The 24,120-nt window shown below is 43.1% G+C and overlaps 1 protein-coding gene across 1 annotated transcript in view; it reads right to left on the bottom strand.

The window, feature by feature from the left end:
- LOC141736757 (zinc finger protein 462-like) overlaps positions 1-24,120 on the bottom strand; it is an 84,285-nt gene that overhangs the window by 8,408 nt on the left and 51,757 nt on the right. The window contains exons 9-13 of the mRNA XM_074571327.1: positions 14,823-15,084; positions 11,554-11,690; positions 11,025-11,027; positions 6,599-6,819; positions 4,324-4,450 (exon numbers count right to left, since the gene is read on the bottom strand). Coding sequence (XP_074427428.1) covers positions 4,324-4,450; positions 6,599-6,819; positions 11,025-11,027; positions 11,554-11,690; positions 14,823-15,084 — 750 coding nt within the window. The remainder of the gene's footprint in view (positions 1-4,323; positions 4,451-6,598; positions 6,820-11,024; positions 11,028-11,553; positions 11,691-14,822; positions 15,085-24,120) is intronic.

Genomic DNA, 24,120 nt, shown 5'->3' with positions numbered 1-24,120 from the left:
ATGACTCTGTGTCTGTTTCTCCCTGCAAATTTAACTCTCCAGCCTAGAAGGTGGTATTCTTAAATTTTCATAATAAGTGTTAAGTATCTCCAGTATCCTGAAGACAATTTAAATGATGATCTTAATTTTATTATTTTTATCCCATGGTAGTTTATAGGGATTTATGAGGTTCAGCTGATAGTACTTTCTTTTTTTCTGTCTGGATACCATGGTTTCCAGGGTCATTTCAGCACCTATGCTTGTCTGTAGTGCTGATGTAATCCTCACAGACAGCATGATTCTTCTTCCCTTTCTAGCTGCTGGTCTACAGAAAACATTAATGTCTGTTACAGCTGCAAGTTAGGGAAAGACAGTTCTTCAGTCAAAGAATTAGACTCATTTTTTCAGCTCTGAAGCTCTTAGGGTCACACCCCCCACTGAACAGACACTTGAACAAACTTCCACATGAGGGTGCAGAGTTAATAATGTCAAACTTTGGAACACGTGTGAAACCAACATCCCTCCCACTCCTCTCCTGATTTCTTTTAGGGCTGCTAACAAAGTTCTCATGGAGTATGTTTTTCAGTAAAAGTTGTTTCCTATCTAACTCACTCTCTTCCTCATTAAATAAAGATATCGCCAGTCACACTCAAAGTGACATGTTAATGACCCCTTCATGTTCTGTAAACTGCTTGTGAATCTAGCAATCTTAACTTTTACAGATTTGAAAATACCCAGGGAGACATGTTTTCTTTTGTGAAAAACTCTTGAATGAACTTGAAATGAGTTTTCAATTGAAAACTGAAATTTCAGAAGGAAAAAGGTAAACATAGAAACTTGGCAGCCTGCAGTCAGCATCAGGAGGTTGGATGACCCCTGGAACCTGATGATTAGGCATGACAAGGCTCACTGCAGTTATTAGTTCAAATCAAGCTCCTTTTACTGTTGAACAAGAATTGCAAACATATTGCATTTGATTGATGAAGTCATGCACTATAGAGCAGATCGTGAAAATACATGGAATATTCCAGTCAGTACCAGATATTTGCACTAAAATTATTTTAATATTAAAGGCCAAAAACCCCAAACAAACACAAAAGCACACAATCCCCCCTCACAGTCCAATTCACCAAGAACTACCTTTCTTTATCCCTACTCAGCTAACCATCTGAACAATAAACACATGAATAAGACTTACTGAACTCAGTGGGATTATTCATAGATGTTAATTTAGGCACAAAGTACACAGTTAGAATGGTGACTTGGAGGTAAAGAATGGAATTCCCCTGGCTTCAGAGTTGACGACCAAAGTGATGGCAAAAGGGTCAACTCTCACATAGATGAGGGAAGGAATGCATTGTAAGCATGGGGCAGACAGTGGGCAGACAACAGCCCCAAAATAAGCTTGGCCACTGAACTATATCCCTCACTGGTATAATGTGGAGCAGCAAAGCTGAACATGGGTTACCAACACAGAATAATCTGACATCCCACTAAAATAGAATCACAGAATCACAGAATGGTAGGGGTTGGAAGGAACCTCTGGAGATCATCTAGTCCAACCCCCCTGCCAGAGCAGGGTCACCTTAGAGCAGGTTACACAGGAATGCATCCAGGCAGGTTCTGAATGTCTCCAGAGACGGAGACTCCACCACCTCTCTGGGCAGCCTGTTCCAGTGCTCTGGTACCCTCAAAGTAAAGAAGTTCCTCCTCATGTTGAGATGGAACTTCCTATGATTCTTGAAGAGGTCGATGTTAGCCCTCCTGAAGTCCAAGGTTGCAATCCTACTTGCTGTTTTGTGCATACTACCCATGATCCTGAATTCTATCTTCTCGTGATCACTACAGCCAAGGCTGCCCCCAACCTTAATGTCCTCCACCAGTCCCTCTTTGTTTGTCAGTACCAGGTCCAGTAGTACACCTCTCCTTTTTGGCTCCTCCACTACCTGAGTCAAAAACTTATTATCAGCACCCTAGAGTTCCTCCTGGACTGTGCATGCCTGGCTGTGTAGCCTTCCCAGCAGATATCGGGGTGATTGAAGTCCCCCATGAGAACCAAAGCCTGTGATTATGAAGCTACTTTCAGCGGTCTGTAGAAGGCCTCATCAGCTTCCCCATCCTGATCAGGTGGCCTGTAATAAACACCCACAACAGCGTCTCCCATATTTGCCTGCCCCTTAATCCTTACCCACAAGCTCTCAACCCTCTCTTCATCCGCCCCCAGGGAGAGCTGGATACATTCCAGATGCTCTCTCACATAAAGAGCAACTCCACCACCTCACCTCGCTGGCCTGTCTTTCCTGAAAAGGACACAGCCATCCATGACAGCATTCCAGCCATGTGAGCTGTCCCACCATGTCTCAGTAATTGCAATGAGATCATGGCCCTGCAACCGCACACAGATCTCCAGTTCTTCCTGTTTATTCCCCATGCTGCGTGCATTGGTGTATAAGCATTTCAGAGAGGGAGTTGAGCATGTAGTTTTCACCCTTAAGGGGTGGTAGGCCTTCTGGTTCTCAAAAATACTATCACGCTGCCCTACAAGTGCTGAGCTACTACGCCTTGGCACCTCTCTAGCAAGCCCAGTTACATCCCCATCCCCCTATGAATCTAGTTTAAAGCTCTCTCAGTGAGCCCTGATAACTCTTGTCCTAGAACCCTTTTCCCCCCGCAAGATAAGCTATTCCCGCCCATTACCAGCAGGCCTGGCATTTTGTAAATCAAGCTGTGGTCAAAGAACCCAAAGTCCTGACAGTAGCATCAGGCTCAGAGCCAGGCATTGATCTGCTGGCTCTTCCTAATTACTCCCTCATCATTCCCTGCAACTGGGGGAAAGGAGGAGAACACAACTTGTGCTCCCGATCCCTTGACCAGTTGTCCCAAGGTCCTGAAATCTCTCTTCATTGCCCTCGGACTTCTTCTCACTACTTCGTCACTGCCTACCTGAAAGATCAAAAGGGGGTAATAATCTGAGGGCCGTACTAGGGAAGGAAGCTGCTTTTTCACATGCTTAACCTGGGCCCCAGGGAGACAGCAGACCTCCCTATGTAGTGGGTCCGGTCTGCATATCGGGCCTTCCGCTCCCTGCAGTAGCAAGTCGCCTATGACAATGACCCATCTTTTGTTCTTTACCACAGAGGTTTTGATGCAGGGGGTGGTCCGACTAGACCTCGATGACACCTCCAAGCTGGAAGAACTATCATGCTCATTGTTGTCCAGTTCCCCTTGCAGAGCACTGTACCTGTTATGCAATGGCATCTGGGAAGGTGGGGTAGTTGCTGGGCAGATGCAACTGCAGCGCTTGTTGCGCTGGGCAGGAACTTCTTGCCATTGTCCCCTGTCCTCCAAGTCACCACATTCAGTCGGACAGAGTGAGGACAGGGAGTTCTCTGTAGCAGGGGCTCTGTCTGCCTGCTGGGTTTTTATCATGGGAGGCAGGGTGCGACTCCATGCATCTCTCTCTCTCTTGTTCTCTGATGGCCCTCAAACTACTTACCTCCTCCCTGAGCTCCATCACGAAGCAGAGGAGCTCCTCTATCTGGGCACACCTCCCACTGGCATGCCCACCACTGCCATCTGACACTGGCATAAGAGCAGGGCACACCCTGCAGCCCAACGTCTGGGCTGTTCCCACGAGAGCTCCATCTGGGAAGCTGCATCAGAACTGGTGGGTGCAGAGCTCACGGATGCCATAGTCTTCTTCCGAGTGGATACCATTGTTTCCTGGCAGAGTTGGCAGCCTTTCAGTGCTCTCCCATGCAAACTGCTGCACCCTGACTGTTGTGCTGCACCCGGTTTGCCCGGTCTGTTCGCCCACCCAGGGAGCCCGCCCTTGCCGTGGTGCTCCCAGGTGACACCCTGGGTGACACCCACTCGCTGCTTGCTTGCTCAGTGCGCAGCAACCTGGTTGCTGCACTCCTGAAGGGCTTCTTTCATGAGGTGGGTAGTGGTCTTGGCGAGTACGCCTTCTTTAGATCAGCTGCCTGGTGGTGCTGGCTCCACCCATGCTGCCTCAGCAGCCCGCTTATGGGGGCTTACTCCACTTATGTATTTTTCTAAGCCCTCATAGATGTTATCTGCACAGTCACAGATGTTATCAGTATTTTCTCACAACATATTTATTTTTGGAGCATGATTTGGTTTTCTTAAACGGAAATCTTGTCATAAGCATTAGAAACACAAAATTCCTCCAGGAAGTGTCTTGACAAAAGCTCCATTTTGCCTGTACTGACAAGCTTCCACAACTTAAGGAATCTGTTGTTGAGTCAACAGTTGATCTTGCTTGATGGGACTGGCAGGGTCCATTACAGTATCCAGCATAAAAGAAAAAGCAACTATACTGACCTCTCTCTTCAGTCTTGTGGCTTAACTCTTTTTCTTCCTCATCGCTGCTGGAGCTCTCTGGTTTTCCCTTCATTTGTTCCAGCTGATCCAAGTTAACCCGTCCAACCAGCTCAAAATTACGACTCACCTTAAAAGAAATGGTTTTGTCAACAATAAACACCATCATCAACTATTGAAAAAAACAACCCACCAACAAAGCTATAGGCTGAAATGGGAAATTTATCAAGTACCTAGTCAAATAAATACTCGTTTCCCTTCAAACACAATTATATTCACTATTAATGATTCTTCTTTCCTTTTTTATACTAAATTTCTCCATTTTGCTTCTCAAAATGATCCTATTATTTGAGAAGCTTCCCTCATTTTGAGATATTGAAAGTAAAAAATCCAAGAAATGCTAAGCACTCTGTTGTATCTCCCCTTTCATGGGCATGTAAAACTGATAGGATCGAGCATCGCTATTGCACACCATCACTGCAGAAAAATCCTTTGTGACTGCTTTATTCAGCTTCATGTGTGAAAAGATGGGACCTGAGTGACCACTTTGACAGACAGAGCCCAAGTCATTGACTGTTCTTATGGAGATTTGGGAGTGGGGGGACATGGAATGGGGGAATAGCTGCCCTGGTGTGGGTTCTCTGTTGTTTCCCCCGATACCTTCCTCCCTGCAGCCCCCCCCCCCCTACAAAAACCTTGCCACGTCCACCCAATACAAGCATATAACTTAAGACAGTACATATTGTAAGAAGAGATCAGGAGCTGCCCTGTGCCAGACAGAGCTAATTCTAGCAAGCTCCAAAATGGACCCACAGCTGGCTAAAGTTGAGCCAGTCAGTGAAGCCAGTGGTGCCTCTATGATAAGATATTTAAGAAAGGGTAAAGCACTGCACGGCAGTGTCAGGAGCGAGGAAAAAAAAGTGTGAGAAACAACCCTGCAGACACCAAGGCCATAGAAGAAGGAGGGGTAGGAGGTGCTCCAGGCACCAGAGCAGAGATTCCCCTGCAGCCCATAGAGAGGACCACACCGGAGCAGGTGGATATTCCCTGAAGGAACTGTGGCCCATGGAGAGCCCATGCAGAAGCAGGTTCTCCAGACAGGAACTGCAACCTGTGGAGAGGACCCGTGCTGGAGCAGTTTGTGAAGGACTGTGTGCCCTGTGGGAGGGACCCTATGCTGGAGCTGAGGAAAAACGTGAGGAGGAAGGAGCGGCAGAGAGGAACTGCTATGAAATGACTGCAAGCCCTATTCCCCATATCCCCTGCACCACTCAGGGTGGCCTGATGCACTCAGAAGGGTGGGGAATAGTGCTTGTTGGATCTCCTAGGACCCTTGCTGTGGTCACTGGGAGATGTGCAACATCTCAGATACCAGTTAAACTGTAGAAAGATTCTCAAGTAGCAAAAAGGAGCAATAAAGGGAGACAAGCATACCAAGCCAATATAAGTTCACAGTGTTCATTTTTAAAATGCAGTCAGTTTTGATAGTACTTTTGACACTCATTTTGTCAATTTGGGGGTGTGTGTGAAATGCTGTTCAGTCAACAAAGCGTGAACAAGTTTTTAGTGAGAATCAGGCAGCTCAGGTCCTGATAGTTGGATGCAATGAGTTCCCTCCCCACAAACTCACAAAAAATATACTCTGTAAACATGCCTCAGTTCTAGAATTTTGCTACTCTCACAGCAACACAGCTGAGAACTACAGAAATCCAAAGCAGACAGAAGTCTGTGGAAAGCTTTCTAGTGACTTCTCCATGTATGGATCAGGTCTACACTCAGAAGGTTCCACACAAACACCAAAGCAGCCTTAACTTAAGCAGTAAGTATAACAAACTTCTGTCTTTCCCCTGTTAAATGTAAACTGGAATGTACTGACTTGTGTTAAAATATGCATGGCATGTCACTTTGCCCAAGTTGCTGGAGCAATCTTACACTTTGGAAGATCCTGTGTCTTAAGAGTGTCTGAATCACACAGCTTTAACATTGTTTCATAAGTTAAAAAAAAACCCCACAACATATACAAATGCTTTTTTCAGATAATCATATTCTACATTCAATAGTCACTGAATTCTGGTCAATCTCAACAGCTTTAGAAACCCACAATCTTGAATTTCTGAAAAAATATAGACCTTGAGAGAAATTGAAGTCCAGCACAGGAGCCTCCTCCAAATTTTGGAAAAAAAATGTAGGTCGGCTATTTAGAATGGACATGCAAATAAACTAGATATAGCATTTGCAAGAAGTAGATTGTTACAAATTAAATCCCTTTGGATGTTACCTTGTGCTCATCTCGAAGATGAGCGTCCAGCTCTTCTGTGTGTTTGGTCTCATAGTAGCAGAGTTGACATTTGTAAGGTTTAAGTTCATTGTGCTTCTCTATGTGTTGCTGCAAACTCTCATCACTGGAGCAGGTAAAGGTACAATTATCACAGCGGAAAACAATTCCCTGCAAGTATTTTGACAGTTTGTAACGGCAAACTTCAATGGGAATAATACGCTCTTCCGTGGGGAGAGGGGAATGTTTATTAAGTTTTAAGAAATAAAAACCATCAGGCAATGTGTCAACAGCTTGTAACATACCACCCACACAAGAAACAGGATCTGCTATTTGTGTATGCAATCCATCTACCAAGCTAAATCTGGACCAATAAAGAAATAAAAGAAAATTCCCTTTCTATACAGACAGAGTTAATCCTACATGATTACAAATGCAGGTGTCCTTGCAAATGTAACCACTCATTAGGTGAACAGGATGGGAAGAAGAAATTTCGGGCAGAGTGTTGGGGCAGATTTGTGAGAGAGAGTAGCAGAGCCTAAGAATATAAAAGCAGACATAAATCAGTCAGACCAAGCTCCATTCTGGTTCAATACATGACAGAAGCCAGTAAAAGGTGCTAGAACTGTAATAAACAGGGAGCATGTAGGGTGATTCCCAATACATCACCCTCCCAGCTTCTGATGATCAGAGCTGGTGTTCTCACCATGACATTTAATGCTACTCACTGTGGGAGTGAGAGGTTGTGTGCAGCAGTATCTTCTCCTGAAGGTGGTTGTGCAGAGATCAGCCGGAGGCAGAAACTTTAATACACCCTCAGCTTTTTAATAGTTAAGATTCAAAATCCACACATACTTAATTTCACGCTTTCCACAATTCTGATTATGCATGTATTGAAAATGCTCTCACTGAGTTATTAAACTCTCTATTTCCTTCCTCTCATGCAAAACACACACTTTTAATAGGGTAGCACAATTAATTTCAGTCTTTCTATAGAGCCAGAATCCTGATGTGTGCAACATTCATTCACTGTGGTTCTCTGAGCTGTGCACGCAGGGGAAATCCCAAATTTGACCTTTCAGCAGGGGGTCACCAGACCTTCAATACAGCTTTTGTTACTCAACTGTCCTTTTGAAGTAGAACACTGAAATGTAATACTATTATTCCTTGTGGACTGCAGATTAAAGGAAGAGTTTTATCCTCCTCATGCAGATTGTCATTAATGATATCTTTAAACAAACAAACAAAATTAATCCCAGGTCTGATTCTTAGAGGGTAAACATGAAGGGTAGGGGACTTAAGTGCATTGACACATCTCTTATAATTTCTATAGGGAGGCAAGAACTACAGAATTTATCCATTTGTCTTTGGCCAATGCATAACCCTCACTGCTCATGAGCCTAATTTTTCACAGCCCATCTAAATATTCCACCCTCCTCAGTTTGTTCTCCTCCCCGTCCTCCCCTTATTTTGAACATGGAAGTTTTCCTACCTCAAAACTTTCTCTGTGCACTTTAACATGTGGAAGTTCCCCCCAAAGCTATATCTGAGCGAGACCCTGAAAACTTGTTGCAAACTAAGTTGCTGCAAAAAAATGTTGTGTCCATTCAGGGTCAAGTTGGAAAAGAGACAGGGGTGCACATGCTCTAAGAGATAACAGGAGTTAAAGCTGTGATTTTGAATGCATAACAAGAATATTTTAAAAGGTATTTACAGCTCTGTGCAATTGAATTCACTGAAATAAGGTAACTTGTTTTTAAAAGTAAAAAAAGTTCCAGCAAAAAGTTTTTTAAAAAGAAACACTATTTAAAGCATTTGAAAATTAGATTTTTCTCTAGCACAGGACACATTTTAAAAAACACTAAAGCAGGGGATGGTATGGTAAGCATATGGTAAGGTATGGATGGTAAGCAGGGCACTTTGGAGCAATGCACCATCCTAATTCATATCAGTAAACCCCATTATCTCACTAACAATCACCCCCCCTACACCTGCCAAATCACTGTCAACACAACATAGACTGACTTCCCAGACTTATCACCATGGTCCTGCTTGGCAATCACTGGATCTGGTTCTGACCTGTGGTTTAACTTCCTGGCTTGACCTTGGATCTGTATCATTGCTGCAAATTTGCCTGATAATCTGGACTCTTGGTAGAACCTGGACATCATCTCTGGGTCTGCCCTGCTTACCTTGCTCAGGTACTGTGGGGCTGGGCCCTGGCCAGCAAGGCTCCACCCCTACTGTCCATGTTATCCTCCTCTTCTCCCTGGACCTTGGGGAACAGCTGGGCCTTGCTGCTCCATGACAGTAATGACTTAAAATTTAAATGTGCATGTATTCATGTCAGTGAGCTTTATCCAAACAACTTAAAAATTGCAAAATGATTTGGATTTAAAACATCATATTTAGCAAGGTGATGCTCTAATAATCTCTGACCACTTTAATAGCTGTCTCTCACCACACACCCACCCCATACTCTATATTTGGCTACTCATTTATACACTTGTATCTGAGCAACTGGCAAAATTGCAACAAATGGTGAATCCTATCCAGAAATTGTGAACTTAGCTTTGGCTTCTGTACACAAACTACATTAAAGTCCAGCAGTGCCCACAAAGGCTACTATGTATGCACCATAAAAAGATGACATGCTGTGGAACAGTTTAGCAAAAGGACTAAGGGGACCTCTGCCCCCCCCCATCATCTCTGAATAAATTTAATCACTGCTTTAGACTGAAACATTTGGGCTATTTGTAATACAGATCTGAGATTAAATAGAAAAGCAATTAATGCACTAAATATTTATAGTATGCAAAGTCAAAGCAGGCATATGTTTTGCTCACAACATGGAAAATAAAAAGGTTAACACTCTAAAGCCCTTATATATGAAAGTTTACTATTCCAGAGAAACAGATGAAAATTCAATGAAATGGAAGGACAAAACAATTATTTATATAAAGAAAAAAAATAAAATAATTACTAAAAAACAAATGCCTTGAGGATTATAAACAAGGAGCCCTACTATTGATCTTGGTGGGTTGCGTTCAGTGCTGGAAAAATATCAAGGCATTTCACGATGGGAAAATTTGCTGGAAAGGATAATAAAAACTAATTGCACTGCCTGGACTAAATGAAAGGCCAACAGCTCTGCTGGGCATGGAGCAGGAGTTCAGTCTCCATCATGGAACTTTGAAGAGCTCACGAGATTTGCCTGTTATGAAAGCCAAGAGGAATTCAAGAGCCAAATCTCTTCTCATTGCCTGTAAAGTAGCTACTGACTTCGTAATTTCCATATTCACTCCCTACTTCAGCCCACAAAGAATATATTGTGCTTGACCAACTGGACTGCCTTCTATGATGAAATAACTTGCTCAGTGGATGAGAGGAGAACTGTGGACATCGTCTACCTTGATTTTTAGCATGGTCTTTGACATGGTCTCCAACAACACCCTTGTTGACAAGCTGGCAAGATTTGGACTGGAAAGATGGACCACAGGATGAGTAGAAAACTGGCTAAACTGAGACATTGACTACCACCTTTTGAGGTAAGAAAAGTCACACTGGCAGCTAGTCGCGAGTGGAGTTCCTCAGAGGTTGATTCTGGATCTGGTACTATTCAATATCTTTATAAATTATCTGTATGACAGTACTGAATACACCCTCACCAAGCTTGCAGATGACACCAAACTGGGGGGAAGACATGTGTGGTGACAGGACAAGAGGCAATGGGCACAAGTTGCTTCAGGGGCAATTCCATCTGGATATAAGAAAATCCTTCACCATGAAAACAATTAAACATTGGAATAGGTTATCCAGAGAAGTGGTGGAACCTCCCTTGCTGGAAATATTCAAGACTTGGCTTGACGGGGCCCTGGATAACCTAATCTAAGGTCCTGCTTCCAACAGATGGTTGGACCAGATGATCTCCAGAAGTCCTTTCTATGATTCTATGTATCAAAGTTAAATCATTCCGAGGAACTGATTGAGCAGAGTAGGTGACACATGATAAAAGTCTCTCAGTGGCAAACTGGCAACATCCTACTGGCCATAACACTTAATAATGTTGTAGCTCGGTAAGAATCAACTTCTGTAGCTATTCACCAAGAGGCAAATAGTCTTAATTTCAACTGCATGCTGCCAAATCAGGGACTTGGGATGCCACCATTTTGAAAGCTATAATGTAAGTTAAAGCTCTATAACTGTTTTCTCACTTTGCTGGAGGGTAAGAGCGAAGAAAATACAGAAAATGGATGAAAACCTTCAATCTTCTGACTTTATAACAATGTACTGCTTCCTCTACCTGGAGAACAAATGTGCTTAGATCACAGCTTGATACTGTCCTTGTTTTATCAGTCCAAATGGCTACAAGTAAGGAAGGCTATCTGAGACTGTGCAACATCCCTCAGTCCTGTCTGCACAGCAGCACCTTCTTTCTGTGCACATTAAACCCCATCAAAATCCTCTGCTTTACCTGGCACAATTAGGCACAATAGGTTTTAATCTGGATATATACACCAGAAAAAAAATTTAAGAAAGGACCTTAATTCCTTTAGTTGGGGTGCTGCATGCCTGAGAAAAATCCTTGCCCTTCCCTCAGGGGCCTATAAAACTCTTTAATGAGTGTTTATGATAGCAAGCACTTTAGAAACACGTTGGAGACAACCTTGTCCTAGGTCCGAGTTGTAAATTAGTCTAACTCTTGCTAAAAAGGTACTTGATGACTGTTGACCTCTCTAGAAGAAAAGCTTAAAAAGAATTTTAAGTCTGTCCCACTTCTACATTGGTAAACTTTATATTTCACAGAAAAGAAGTAATATGTACTTAGTCCTGATCTATTCAACATATCTGAGCTCACATACAGAGAAAAAACTTAATGGATCAATCTGAAAGAGTAGTGTTCTGTTCAGCATTCTCTTTGTCAGATATCAGATATCTATATACAGGGACATCTTTACCTCTGTGCAGAACTATATGATCAATCATGTTACATTTGTATTTGGTGTGATATAGGCAAAGAGGACAACGAAGGTCTTTGGGTCCTTCCTCAGGAACTGCCGAATGTCCAGCTTCCACGTGCATAGTAAAAGCAGATCTGTGAAATGGGAGGGAGACATGGAAGCAGTCAGAAGAGGTGTGTATGGAACACTGAAGTGTCACAGCTCTATTACAGAAGCGTTGTATAAAATGGTACAGATATCATTCAGCCTTCTCTTCGCAAAGCCACATGGCATTTCAGCAGGATTGCTCAAATGGATATCACATGAGCATAGGTATTTGCAGGCTCATATCCCTATGTAAATGAATACACATTCTGCACAAGATATTCTTTTGCAGTGATTGCTCTATAGTCACATTGCTATAGTTAAGATAGCAGAAGTATTTCCAACTTTTGTGCTCGTTATTTGCTTGTCTTTGGCAGAGAGACATTTTAGCAAGTTGAGTAAAATGCTTTCAACTGTCCTAGACTTTGAAGGGTGAAAAAAACTTATTTCTGATGTAAAAAAAATAAAAATCCTCAACAACTCTTTTTGTAGGACTAGCCCCACAACAGCTGAAATGTTCAGTCAAAATATGAAATAGTCTTGCATCTAACAGTAAATTTGACACCAAGTTGATAAGTTTGAAAGCCTCAATTATGAGGACCTGAAAATGCAAGACTCCACAAATGAACAGTACTTTTGCACAACAAATCTCATACCATTAGCTGCAAACTTAAAAAATACATGAGACATACATGCAGAGGAAATTAACTATGCATCTATCAAGCCACAAGGTCAAGTAATAAAATGAGAGGTGTTTGTAAACTTAGGGGAATTAGGCATTTTTTTTCCTGGGGTAGTGCTAAAACTTGCAAGACCAAAGCTGCTGGCTGCATTAAATTACAGAACTTAAAGGCCCTTTGAAAGTTCTCCAAGTCTGTTAGCTTGAATGCAAAACAACTTATAAACACAACTGGCTTTGAGCCTGATCCAATGGTCATTGAAGCCAATAGGTAAGTTTTTATCATCTTCAGTGGGTGCTTTTGTGTGTTTATTTCTCTGTGGTGACTGGAAATGTTTTTTTTTAAAGAGAGCTCACGTGTGTACGTTGTACATTTAAGGAGGAAAGACTTAATCCCAGAAAGTTTGAGACACCACAATAAAGAACACAACTCTCTTTATGTAACTATGAAAATATGTAATTACAGCTTGATTTAAGGCAATTTTGTTTAATCCTGGTAGGAGAAAAGGGCAATAGGAAAATGTGAAAAGATGCATTAGACCTGTCAAGAGTTGGAAATGCTTAAAACAAATAATAATCTGGAGCAGCAATAGTAATAGTAATCTGGAATTAAACAGCAAGTTATGCCATGTAACTGGCAAGGAGCTGAAGCAACAAAGCCTGATCTCTTATGGATGTATAACTTGAAGCTGCTCTTCTATGTGGTCTCTCATGTCTAATGTCCAGCATACAGCTAGACATGTATACAATACAATGGTGGAGTTCCCCAGGGCTCAATTTTAGAGCCAGTTCTCCTCAGTGTTTTTATAAATGACCTGGACACGGGAGTTGAGTGCACACTAAGTTAGTTTACCAGCAATACTAAATTAGGAGGAGCTGTTGATTCCCTTGAGGGTAGCGAGACCTCACAAAGAGATCTTGATAGATTAGAGTGCTGGGCAATCACCAACCATATGAAATTTAACAAGGACAAATGCCAGATTCTGCACCTGGGACAGTGTAATCCTGCATGTATGTATAGATTGGGAGATAAGAGGCTGGAGTGCAGCCCTGCAGAAAGGGATCTGTGGGTTTTGGTTGATAGTAAGCTCAATATGAGTCAACAACGTGCCCTGGCAGCCAAAAGGGACAACTGTATCCTGGGGTGCATTAAGCACAATACAGCTAACCAGTTGAAAGAAGTGATTGTCCCACTATACTCAGCATTGGTGCAGCCTCACCTCGAGTACTGTGTGTAGTTTTGGAGTCCACAATATAAGAATAATATAAAAATATTTAAATGTGTCCAAAGGAGGGCAACAAAGATGGTGAAAGGACTAGAGGGCATGACTTATGAGGAGAGGGTGAGGATACTAGATTTGTTCAGCTTAGAGAAGAGGAGACTGAAGGGTGACCTCATTGCTGTCTACAACTTCCTCATGAAGGGGAGCAGAGAGGGAGGTGCTGATTTCTTCTCGCTGGTGTCTGGTGATAGGACGCGAGGGCTTAAAGCTGAGTCAGGGGAAGTTCAGATTGGATATTAGGAAAAAGTTCTTCACTGAGAGGGTGGTCAAGCACTGGAACAAGCTGCCCAGGGAAGTGGCCATGGCCCCAAGCCCACCAGTGTTCAAGAAGCATTTGGACAACACTCTTAGATATATGGTTGAACTTTTAGGTTGCCCTGTGTGGAGTCAGGAGTTGGACTCGATGATCCTCGTGGATCCCTTCCGAATCAGGATATTCTATGATTCTGTGATTCTAATAGGAAAGGTTGAGCATAATTCTTCAACAGAACCTCTGTCCTTTACCCAACCACATGATCTATTTTCACAAAGCTCCTAAGGACATAATAGCTTTGAGACCTTGAATGTCAGCTAAGGGGGCTATGACTGAGGGTTCAAAATATCAGAAGGAAACTCAGAAACAGCACAACTGCATAAATCTTTTTCTCCTTAGGGAACATGGCTAAACACACGCACCTGAAATTTTAAATTTTGCAATGTTTAATTGGATTTGCTGAATTGTTTCTATATGCTATCAGATGCTTTGGAGTATGCTTTATATTTCAGCCAGATAAATTGGGGTGGGGGTATTGGTATTATGAGAGCTTTCTTCATAGAGGGAATAGAAATTCTGTAACCTACCTAGAACATTTGACTGCCCCATGCTTCATGCTAATTGTTCCAAAAATATGCCTTATACTCCTCATACTTGATGGTGAGGACCAGCATCTAATTACAAATTGTGAGGGGGGAAAACCCCCACTCCTTGTACTATTTACTGTAGCGACTACTGCCTACTGCAAGTGCTTTTCTCTTCAACAGATGGTACAGGCTGTTGTAGGAATGAAGAAAAATAATTACATGGATGCTGCTGTGATCTGGTATGGCATTTCCTATGTTTTTCTCCCTGGTCACCGTTGGTCTTAGCTACAGCCAGTTCTCACAAAGATTTCAGAAGTCTTTTGAAGCACTAAAAAAAATCCCATTAGAAGTTCAGTTTATTTATTTTGCCCAATACTTACTTAAAGCCTGTATAAAAGGAACAATCTTTGCACTTGAACAGTTTCTTCCCTCCATGCTTGTCACGGTAATGACGTCGAATGCTCTGTATGTAACCCGAGGAGAATTCACAAAATTCACAGTTAAGGATAGTTTCTGTTTTTTCCACTCCCGCAGCACTCCCAGAAAGTGGGATTCGGCTGATGTTACTGTTCATGGCCAGAGCTGCAGACTGGTAGTGGTTCAACTGTTGCTGAACATCAGGAGGTTCTGAGTATGAAGAGTCTATAAAGAAAGAGAGAGAGAAGTTGTCATTCCAGGTGGATCAATGAAATTTAAAAAGATTTCAGTCCTGTTCCAGCAGGCAGCCTTCTGAAGAGATAAGAGGATTACCATTTCTTCATCTAACCCAATTTGTATTCTACAATGTAAAAGGTGGTCGGCTGAGATTAGGCTTTTTAAATCTGATCTGGGGAGGGATAAATATATGAGTAACCTATTAAAGACAGAAAGAAAAAGGAAATGGATACAATATAACCCAACAGAAGGCTGTCACGCCATTTTAATGATATTTAAAAAAACACAGACTGGATATGTTTCAGCACACACACTGAAAACTAGAATACTTTATTAAAAAAAATGGAGGGGAGTCTTGGAAGTTTCCCAATACATTGATTTGAATGTGGAAGTTAGGAATTCAGCTACTTTGTCCCATATAATCCACAACTCCCCATGAATGGTACAAATGAAAGCAGAAAAAGCACAGGTGAATTTCAGTGTGACATTACTGAAAAGATAACAAAAGGCTCTTTTCTTAAGCTTTTTGAAAAGGAAAACAAAAGATGATTTAAAAAAAAAAAAGTCAGAACACAAAGTGTATCAGCCACCTCCCAATTTGATGGGTGATTCATTTCCAAAGTATAATTCCCTGAGGCTGTAGATGTATGAATTCTCTAAAACGCATACTTGTTGGAAATTAATACCATCCATTCTAACCAATTAGTAAAGAGAAACAAAAGGCAAATAGACTTGTACAGCACTCAGTGTGTGGACTTCATCTGTCTTCAAGAAAGTAAAATGGTTGCTTTCTTTTCACACTACCATAGAGATAAGTTATATATGCTTTAGAAATGAAACCCAAACCAACAGCAACAACAAAAAATACCAAACAAAAACAAAACATAGGGAGGAAAATGTCTCCAGGCTCCTCAGCTTCATCATCAGGTGTACAGCAGAGACATGAAAGCTTCTGGTAAATTGATTCAAATTTTTTTTTGTTTCTTCTCCCTGAGTTGCCTGAGCACAAACCGGATCACAATATATTTATCCTCTTTGTTCTCATTACTTCTACATCAGGTTTGCTCACCACAGACGGCTCACAATGACTTCTATCAGGTCAAATCTTAAGGCCCTGTGTCACTCACAGCTGCTTCCAGCTTGCCATGAGGCAAAGGAAAGCAACTGTGGGAAAGAAAAAAACACACTTCACACCAAAATTTTATCCAATAAAGAGGAACATGGCACTCCTGCTCAAACATATTTAAGAAATACACAGGCAGCCAGTGGTGGCTGGAAAGGCACTTTGTGTGTGGGGGTGGTACATACACCTCTGGAAGGGAATGCAGCCTGAGGGCAACCCATGCTGGAGCAGGCACACAAGGCAGAAACCGTTACACATATCACCTCTACCTTCTACACCACCCATTTCCTTATTAGAGGAATTTTTGACAGACTGAGTGTCACTTGTGAAAATAAGGGAAGATGAGACTGGGGAGGGGAGAGGATAGGTGTTTATTTGTTTGTCTAATTGTCTTCTTTTTTTCTCAATGCCCAAATCAGCGATGGGAGGTTTGTGCTGATTGGCAATAAATTAATACAAGCAAAATTCCTCAACTTTAAACTGTTTTGTCCATGACAATAATTAGCAGAGAATGTGGGCGACACCAGGAACTGTCATGGGCTGGATCTGGAATCACAGAATCACGGGATCACAGAATGGTAGGGGTTGGAAGGAACCTCTGGAGATCATCTAGTCCAACCCCCCCTGCCAGAGCAGGGTCACCTAGAGCAGGTTACACAGGAATGCATCCAGGAGGGTTTTGAATGTCTCCAGAGATGGGGACTCCACCACCTCTCTGGGCAGCCTGTTCCAGTGCTCTGCCACCCTCAAAGTAAAGAAGTTCCTCCTCATGTTTAGGTGGAACTTCCTATGCTCAAGTTTGTGCCCATTACCCCTTGTCCTGTCCCCAGGCACACCTGAAAAGAGCCTGACCCCATCCTCCTGACACCCATCCTTTAAGTATAAGTGTAGACAAGATCCCCCTCAGTTGTCTTTTTTCCAGACTGAAGAGACCCAAATCCCTCAGCCTTTCTTCATAGGAGAGGTGTTCCAGTCCCCTCAGCATCTTGGTAGCCCTTTGCTGCACCCTCTCCAGCAGTTCCCTGTCCTTCTTGAACCGGGGAGCCCAGAACTGGACACAGTACTCCAGTTGTGGCCTCACCAGGGCAGAATAGAGGGGGAGGATGACCTCCCTCCACCTGCTGGTCACACTCTTCTTGATGCACCCCAGGATGCCATTGGCCTTCTTGGCCACAAGGGCACATTGCTGGCTCATGGTCAACTTGTTGTCCACCAGGACTCCCAGGTCTCTTTCCACCGAGCTGCTCTCCAGCAGGTCAGCCCCCAACCTGTACTGGTGCATGGGGTTATTCCTCCCCAGGTGCAGCACCCTACACTTGCCCTTGTTGAATTTCATAAGGTTCCTCGGCCCAACTCTCCAGCCTGTCCAGGTCTTTATGTATGGTGGCACAGCCTTCTGGTGTGTCAGCCACCCCTCCCAGTTTTGTGTCATCAGCGAACTTGCTGAGGGTGCACTCTATCCCTTCATCCAGGTCATTGATGAATATATTGAACAGGACTGGACCCTAAATGTTTCTCCTCAGTTCATTAAAAGGGTGTGATTGTCTCCCTTAATTAGCCAGTTTGGCACAGAGGGAGTGAATACAGGGCTCATCCCAACATAAAATATAAAAATTAAACAACTAGGAAAAGAATGTCGAAGAGAGCAACAGGCTTGAGCTGGCTTTAACCCACATATTCCTTCCTGGTAACTGGGGACATCCATTGTCATGATGGTGGTCGCATTATAGAGACCAGTAATGGGAATCACATTGGTATTGTGATTGAACTGTGTACTGCAATTGGTATATATTGCTAAGTGTAACTTATTTTTGTATTGTGTTTTCAGTTTTCAGAAGGAGGATCTGGGGAACTACAGGCCTGTCAGTCTGACCTCGGTGCCGGGGAAGGTCATGGAGCAGATCATCTTGAGTGTCATCACATGGCACATACAGGACACCCAGGTGATCAGGCCCAGTCAGCATGGGTTTATGAAAGGCAGGTCCTGCTTGACTAACCCGACCTCCTTCTATGACAAGGTCACCCCCTCAGTGGATGAAGGAAAAGCTGTGGATGTTGTTTACCTGGACTTTAGTAAAGCCTCTGACACTGTTTCCCACAGCATTCTCCTGGAGAAACTGGTTGCTCATGGCTTGGACGGGCATACTCTTTGCTGGGTAAAAAACTGTCTGGGTGGCCAGGCCCAAAGAGTGATGGTGAGTGGAGTTAAATCCAGTTGGCAGCCAGTCACAAGTGGTGTTCCCTGGGGCTCAGTATTGGGGACAGTTCTGTTTAATATCTTTATTAGTGATCTGGATGAGGCAATCAAGTGCACCCTCAGTAAGTTTGCAGATGACATCAAGTTAGGTGGGAGTGTTGATCTGCTTGAGGGTAGAAAAGCTCTGGATGGATGGGCCTAGGCCAACTGTATGAGGTTCAACAAGACTAAGTTCCAGGTCCTGCACTTGGGTCATAACACCCCCATGCAACACTACAGGCTTGGGGAAGAGTGGCTGGAAAGCTGCACAGCGGAAAAGGACCCATGCTAAAGCAGTCCATTCCTGAAGGACTGTACCCTGTGGAAAGGACATATGCTGGAACAATTCATAAAGAACTGTAGCCTGTGGGAACGACCCCACGCTGGAGCAGGGGAACATCATGACGAGGAAGGAGCAGCAGAGACAAAGCATTATGAATTGATGGCAACCCCCATTCCCCCTGCAACGTTCAGGGGTGGGGGGAGAAGGTAGAAGAGTCAGGAATGAAGGAGTGAAGTTGAGCCTAGGAAGAAGGGAAGGATGGGGGGAAGCTGTTTTTAGTTTTGTCTTTGTTTCTCACTATCCTACTCTATTTGTAATTGTCAATAAATTAAATCCATCTTCCCCAAATATATTTTGTTTTGCCCATGAGGGTAATTGGTGAAGGATCTCCCTTTCCTTATCACAACCTACGAGCTTTTTCATCATATTTTCTCCCCCTGCCTGTTGAGGAGGAGGAGTGAGAAAGCAGCTTTGTGGGCACCTGGTGGCCAGCCAAGGTTAACTCACCACAACCTGTCATAAGGAGGAAAAAATGGAATACTTGGTCCTGATTGCTAAAGAAAAGGAATACCACTGAGATCTGGTTTTATAAAGAATTTTACATAGAATGAATATGAGGAACTTAGTGGGCCATTTCAAAAATGTACAAGCTAATACCACGGCACAGTCTTAAGTAAAAGAAAGGGTACCCATAGCCATGCCAAGAGGCAAAATTAGCCATAAATGAAGCAGAAAAACACGGAATAGCATCAGGGAGGCTGCAAATCTCATTACTTAAATTTTAATTATAAAACTTACCTACATATTACCTGTACAGAAAGAGGAACAAGATTAGCAAGATGTTAAATTCCTGCCTGTGCTATGGACCTAAAAAACTTCAGCATCTGAATACAATAGTGTTCTCATACCCCAAAGGCTCTCTGAACAGAAAGCAATAGAACTGACTGTTCACATGTGCACCATTGCCCTTCCAGATGGGCAGACAGTGAGTTACAGCGAGGCAACAGCCAATTGTTAGGAACTGCAGGAATTTCAGCCAACTGGAATCAGGTATTCTCTACTCAATCCTATAACTGACATGGTGTGCAATTGCTCAGGGAGAGACCTGACAGAGACCCCACAAGAGGCCTTAGGAGCACCTGAGAGCAAACAGTGGGGACCCCCAGCCCTGCACCCAGACTGCATATTGTGCAGCTGGATCTGCTACACTGACCCATCCAACTGGTTCATGCAGGATCATGCTGTCTCCCCTGTGGAACAGGGAGGTCATGTTAGAAATCATTATGCTGATCCACCCAGCTTCTCTCCTGGACTATGTTGTCCCTCCCATGGAACAGGGAAGTCGTATCACTTGTTAACATTAATTATATCTGCAACAAAATGTCTTTTGGTATCTGAGCCCATTTAGTCTCCACACTGTCAATTCAGTCTCGAACTGCAACAATGAATTACAGCAGTTTGCTGGTATGCTTACTGGAAAGCCAAAGGAAGTCTTAGTGACTCAGTAAGGGGTGGAGAGAGTGAATATTTCCACAAGTGCCTAAAAAGCAATTTTGCCATTCTGAAAAATTTATCCAGCGTATAGGCACAATGACTCACACAAAATGTCTGCCAACTCTGCTGAAAGTCATCATCTCTTTCAAAAGAGCCTACATATGAAAGGAACTCATGGTCTCCACTACAATGGAACACACAAAATGTTGGTTTCATACACACCTGGATACCATAGGTTCATACACAGGGAAAAATTTATAAAGAGACCCCCCTGCTAAAGCAAAATGAACATTCAAGTTTTATATGCTACATAGAAACTATGAAATGTGTGTCAGAGTCTTAACAGTAGAGAGACCGTGATACTTCCATAAGGAAAAAATATTTAAAATTAAGGTTCTCATTCAGTTAGATAAAACTTATTTGGAAGTCAAATTATGCTCTAGCTATTTGTAGATACTTTAAGAGACATCATTGGACATGGACGCAACAGCTAAACGCTAAAAGCAACCCACCTAAAACAAGCAATAAGAACAAATCAGAACAATACATGTAAACGTTTAAGTATTAGAAACAGAGAAGTAGTTGAAAAATTAGAGGGGGGAAAAAAGTATTTAACACCCGCCCCCATAACTAGACAAATCTAATACAAGTATATAAATACTTGCAAAATCAGAGTTGGGGATGAAGGGAAAAAATTACTTTAAGAAAAGCAATAGACCTGCTGTTTTGAGTGCACTGAAAAGTAAGCATATTATATCTGCAAAGTACTAATGAAGAAATATCTCAATGACCACAGGGAGTGAGGCAGATAAATTTGAAAACATCACACTTTCCTGGTAAATCTGTACTAGAACATCAGAGTCAGATAGATCAGCATCTATATGACAAAATAAACTCATCAAGGAGACGTTTAACTCCTGACTTCAGAGCAAACGTGGAGTGAGCACACAAAATCTCAATGAGTATTTAAAACCTCTTGGGGAAAAATGGGAATGTAATATCAAGTAGAAACCCAGGGCATTACAGCTCTGTCACAAGAAGTCCTAAAGAGACTGAAAGGAAAATATGTGGAATGCTACTTAATGTAGTATGCATGGATTCACATAAACAGATAATCACAAAAACGAATGTCAGAGAAATATAAAGAAAAAAAGCAGAAGACAAAAGGTTTCCTCTTTTGATAAAAATATGCTCGTGAAGACAAATCAAGATGCAGGACCACACCAAAACACACGAAATATGTCCAAAAGCAAGTAGGACTGTACAAATAATAATAATTTTAAAAATAAATAAGATAATGCTAAGGGTGCAGAGATTTAATAGTAGTCTATGAGATTTAGGAGCATAGTCACTATTGAAATTCAATGGGACTCAAAATTACCTTCTCATACAGTGGTGGGGAACCATATAGTCATGAGTGGAAACAGCTTGGAGAGTGGGAAGGGGAAAAACTGGAGTGTCATACAAAGTCTGCCAAGACTATACACATTTGTTCATTTTATGTCACATATCACTGACCTAGAACATTCTAGCATTAAACTAAACGGGGAAAAGGGAGGATAGAGAACAGAACAAGATTCATAATGATGTGACATAACGTTGAAGAGCAAGCTTAGGGAACCATACTGTATAAAGAAGTTCTAATAGGTGCACATTTGAAACCAAATTTGAACCTAATTCTGATTTCTACTAAGGACACTTTATATTGCTAGGATGATGCAAAGAAGCTGTAATGGAAAAGAGTGTTATGTCCTGACTGTTTTTACACTCAAAAAAAAAAAAGAGAGTAATCACAATAGAAAGAAAATAAGCCCCTTGAATACAATTCACATTTAAAAGATGAATTTAAAAGTCTATTGAATATGCATTGTAAGAAGTCTTATCAAGGCTGTTTTGGAATGTTTTCATAGAATAATTTAGGTTGGAAAAGACCTTTAAGATCATTCAGTCCAACCATTAACCTAACACTGCCAGGTCCACCACTAAACCATGTCACTAAGTGCCACATCTACATGTCTTTTAAATACCTCCAGGAATGGTGACTCAACAACTTCCCTGGGCAGCCTGTTCCAATGCTTAATAACCCTTTCGGTGAAGAAATTTTTTCCTAATATCCAATCTAAACCTCCCCTGACGCAACTTGAGGCCATTTCCTCTTATCCTATAATTTCTATCAGGGAAGTACCTCCTTTCAGGTAGTTGTAGAGAGTGAGAAGGTCTCCCCTCAGCCTCCTTTTCTCCAGGCTGAACAATCATAGAATCATAGAATCATGGGGTTGGAAGGGACCTCTGGAAATCATCTAGTCCAACCCCCCTGCCAGAGCAGGGTCACCTAGAGCAGGTTGCACAGGAACGTGTCCAGGAGGGTTTTTAATGTCTCCAGAGTTGGAGACTCCACCACCTCTCTGGGCAGCCTGTTCCAGTGCTCTGCCACCCTCAAAGTAAAGAAGTGCCTCCTCATGTTTAGGTGGAACTTCCTATGCTCAAGTTTGTGCCCATTACCCCTTGTCCTGTCCCCAGGCACACCTGAAAAGAGCCTGACCCCATCCTCCTGGCACCCATCCTTTAAGTGTAGACAAGATCCCCCCTCAGCCGTCTTTTTTCCAGACTGAAGAGACCCAAATCCCTCAGCCTTTCTTCATAAGAGAGGTGTTCCAATCCCCTAATCATCTTGGTAGCTCTCTGCTGCACCCTCTCCAGCAGTTCCCTGTCCTTCTTGAATCAATCCCAGCTCCTTCAGCTGCTCCTCATAAGACTTGTGCTCTAGACCCCTCACCAGCTTCATTGCTCTTCTTTGGACACGTTCCAGCACCTTACTGTCTTTTTTGTAGTGAGGGGCCCAAAACTGGACACAGTATTCGAGACGGGGCCTCACCAGTGCCGAGTACAGGGGGACAAACACATCCCTAGTCCTGCTGGCCGTCCTATTTCTGATACAAGCCAGGATGCTGTTGGCCACCTTGGACACCTGGGCACACTACTGGCTCATATTCAGCCAGCTGTCGACTAACACCCCCAGGTCCTTTTCTGCCAGGCAGCTCTCCAGACACTCTTCCCCAAGCTTGTAGCGTTGTATGGCATTGTTGTGACCCAAGTGCAGGACCCAGCACTTGGCCTTGTTGAACCTCATACCATTGGCTTCGGCCCATTGACCCAGCCTGTCCAGATCCCTCTGAAGAGCCTTCCTACCCTCAAGTAGATTGACACTCCAGCCTAACTTGGTGTCATCAGCAAACTTACTGAGGGTATACTTGATCCCCTTGTCCAGATCATTAAACAGAACTGTCCCCAGTACTGAGCCCTGGGGAACACCACTTGTGACTGGCTGCCAACTGGATTTAACTCCACTCACCATCACTCTTTGGGCCTGGCCACCCAGACAGTTTTTTACCCAGCAAAGAGTATGCCCGTCCAAGCCATGAGCAACCAGTTTCTCCAGGAGAATGCTGTGGGAAACAGTGTCAGAGGCTTTACTAAAGTCCAGGTAAACAACATCCACAGCTTTTCCTTCATCCACTGAGGGGGTGACCTTGTCATAGAAGGAGGTCGGGTTAGTCAAGCAGGACCTGCCTTTCATAAACCCATGCTGACTGGGCCCGATCACCTGGGTGTCCTGTACGTGCCATGTGATGACACTCAAGATGATCTGCTCCATGACCTTCCCCGGCACCGAGGTCAGACTGACAGGCCTGTAGTTCCCTGGATCCTCCTTGCGGCCCTTCTTGTAGATGGTCATCACATTTGCTAACATCCAGTAAACTGGGACCTCCCCAGTTAGCAAGGACTGCTGATAAATGATGGAAAGCGGCTTGGTGAGCAGTTCTGCCACCTCCCTCAGTACCCTTAGCTGGATCCCATCCAGCCCCATAGACTTGTGTGTGTCTAAGT

The sequence above is a fragment of the Larus michahellis genome, unplaced genomic scaffold, assembly GCF_964199755.1.
Source record: "Larus michahellis unplaced genomic scaffold, bLarMic1.1 SCAFFOLD_115, whole genome shotgun sequence".
Lineage (NCBI taxonomy): Eukaryota > Metazoa > Chordata > Aves > Charadriiformes > Laridae > Larus > Larus michahellis.
Note: the sequence above shows the minus strand (reverse complement) of the source record. Positions and strands in the feature narration are given on the sequence as shown.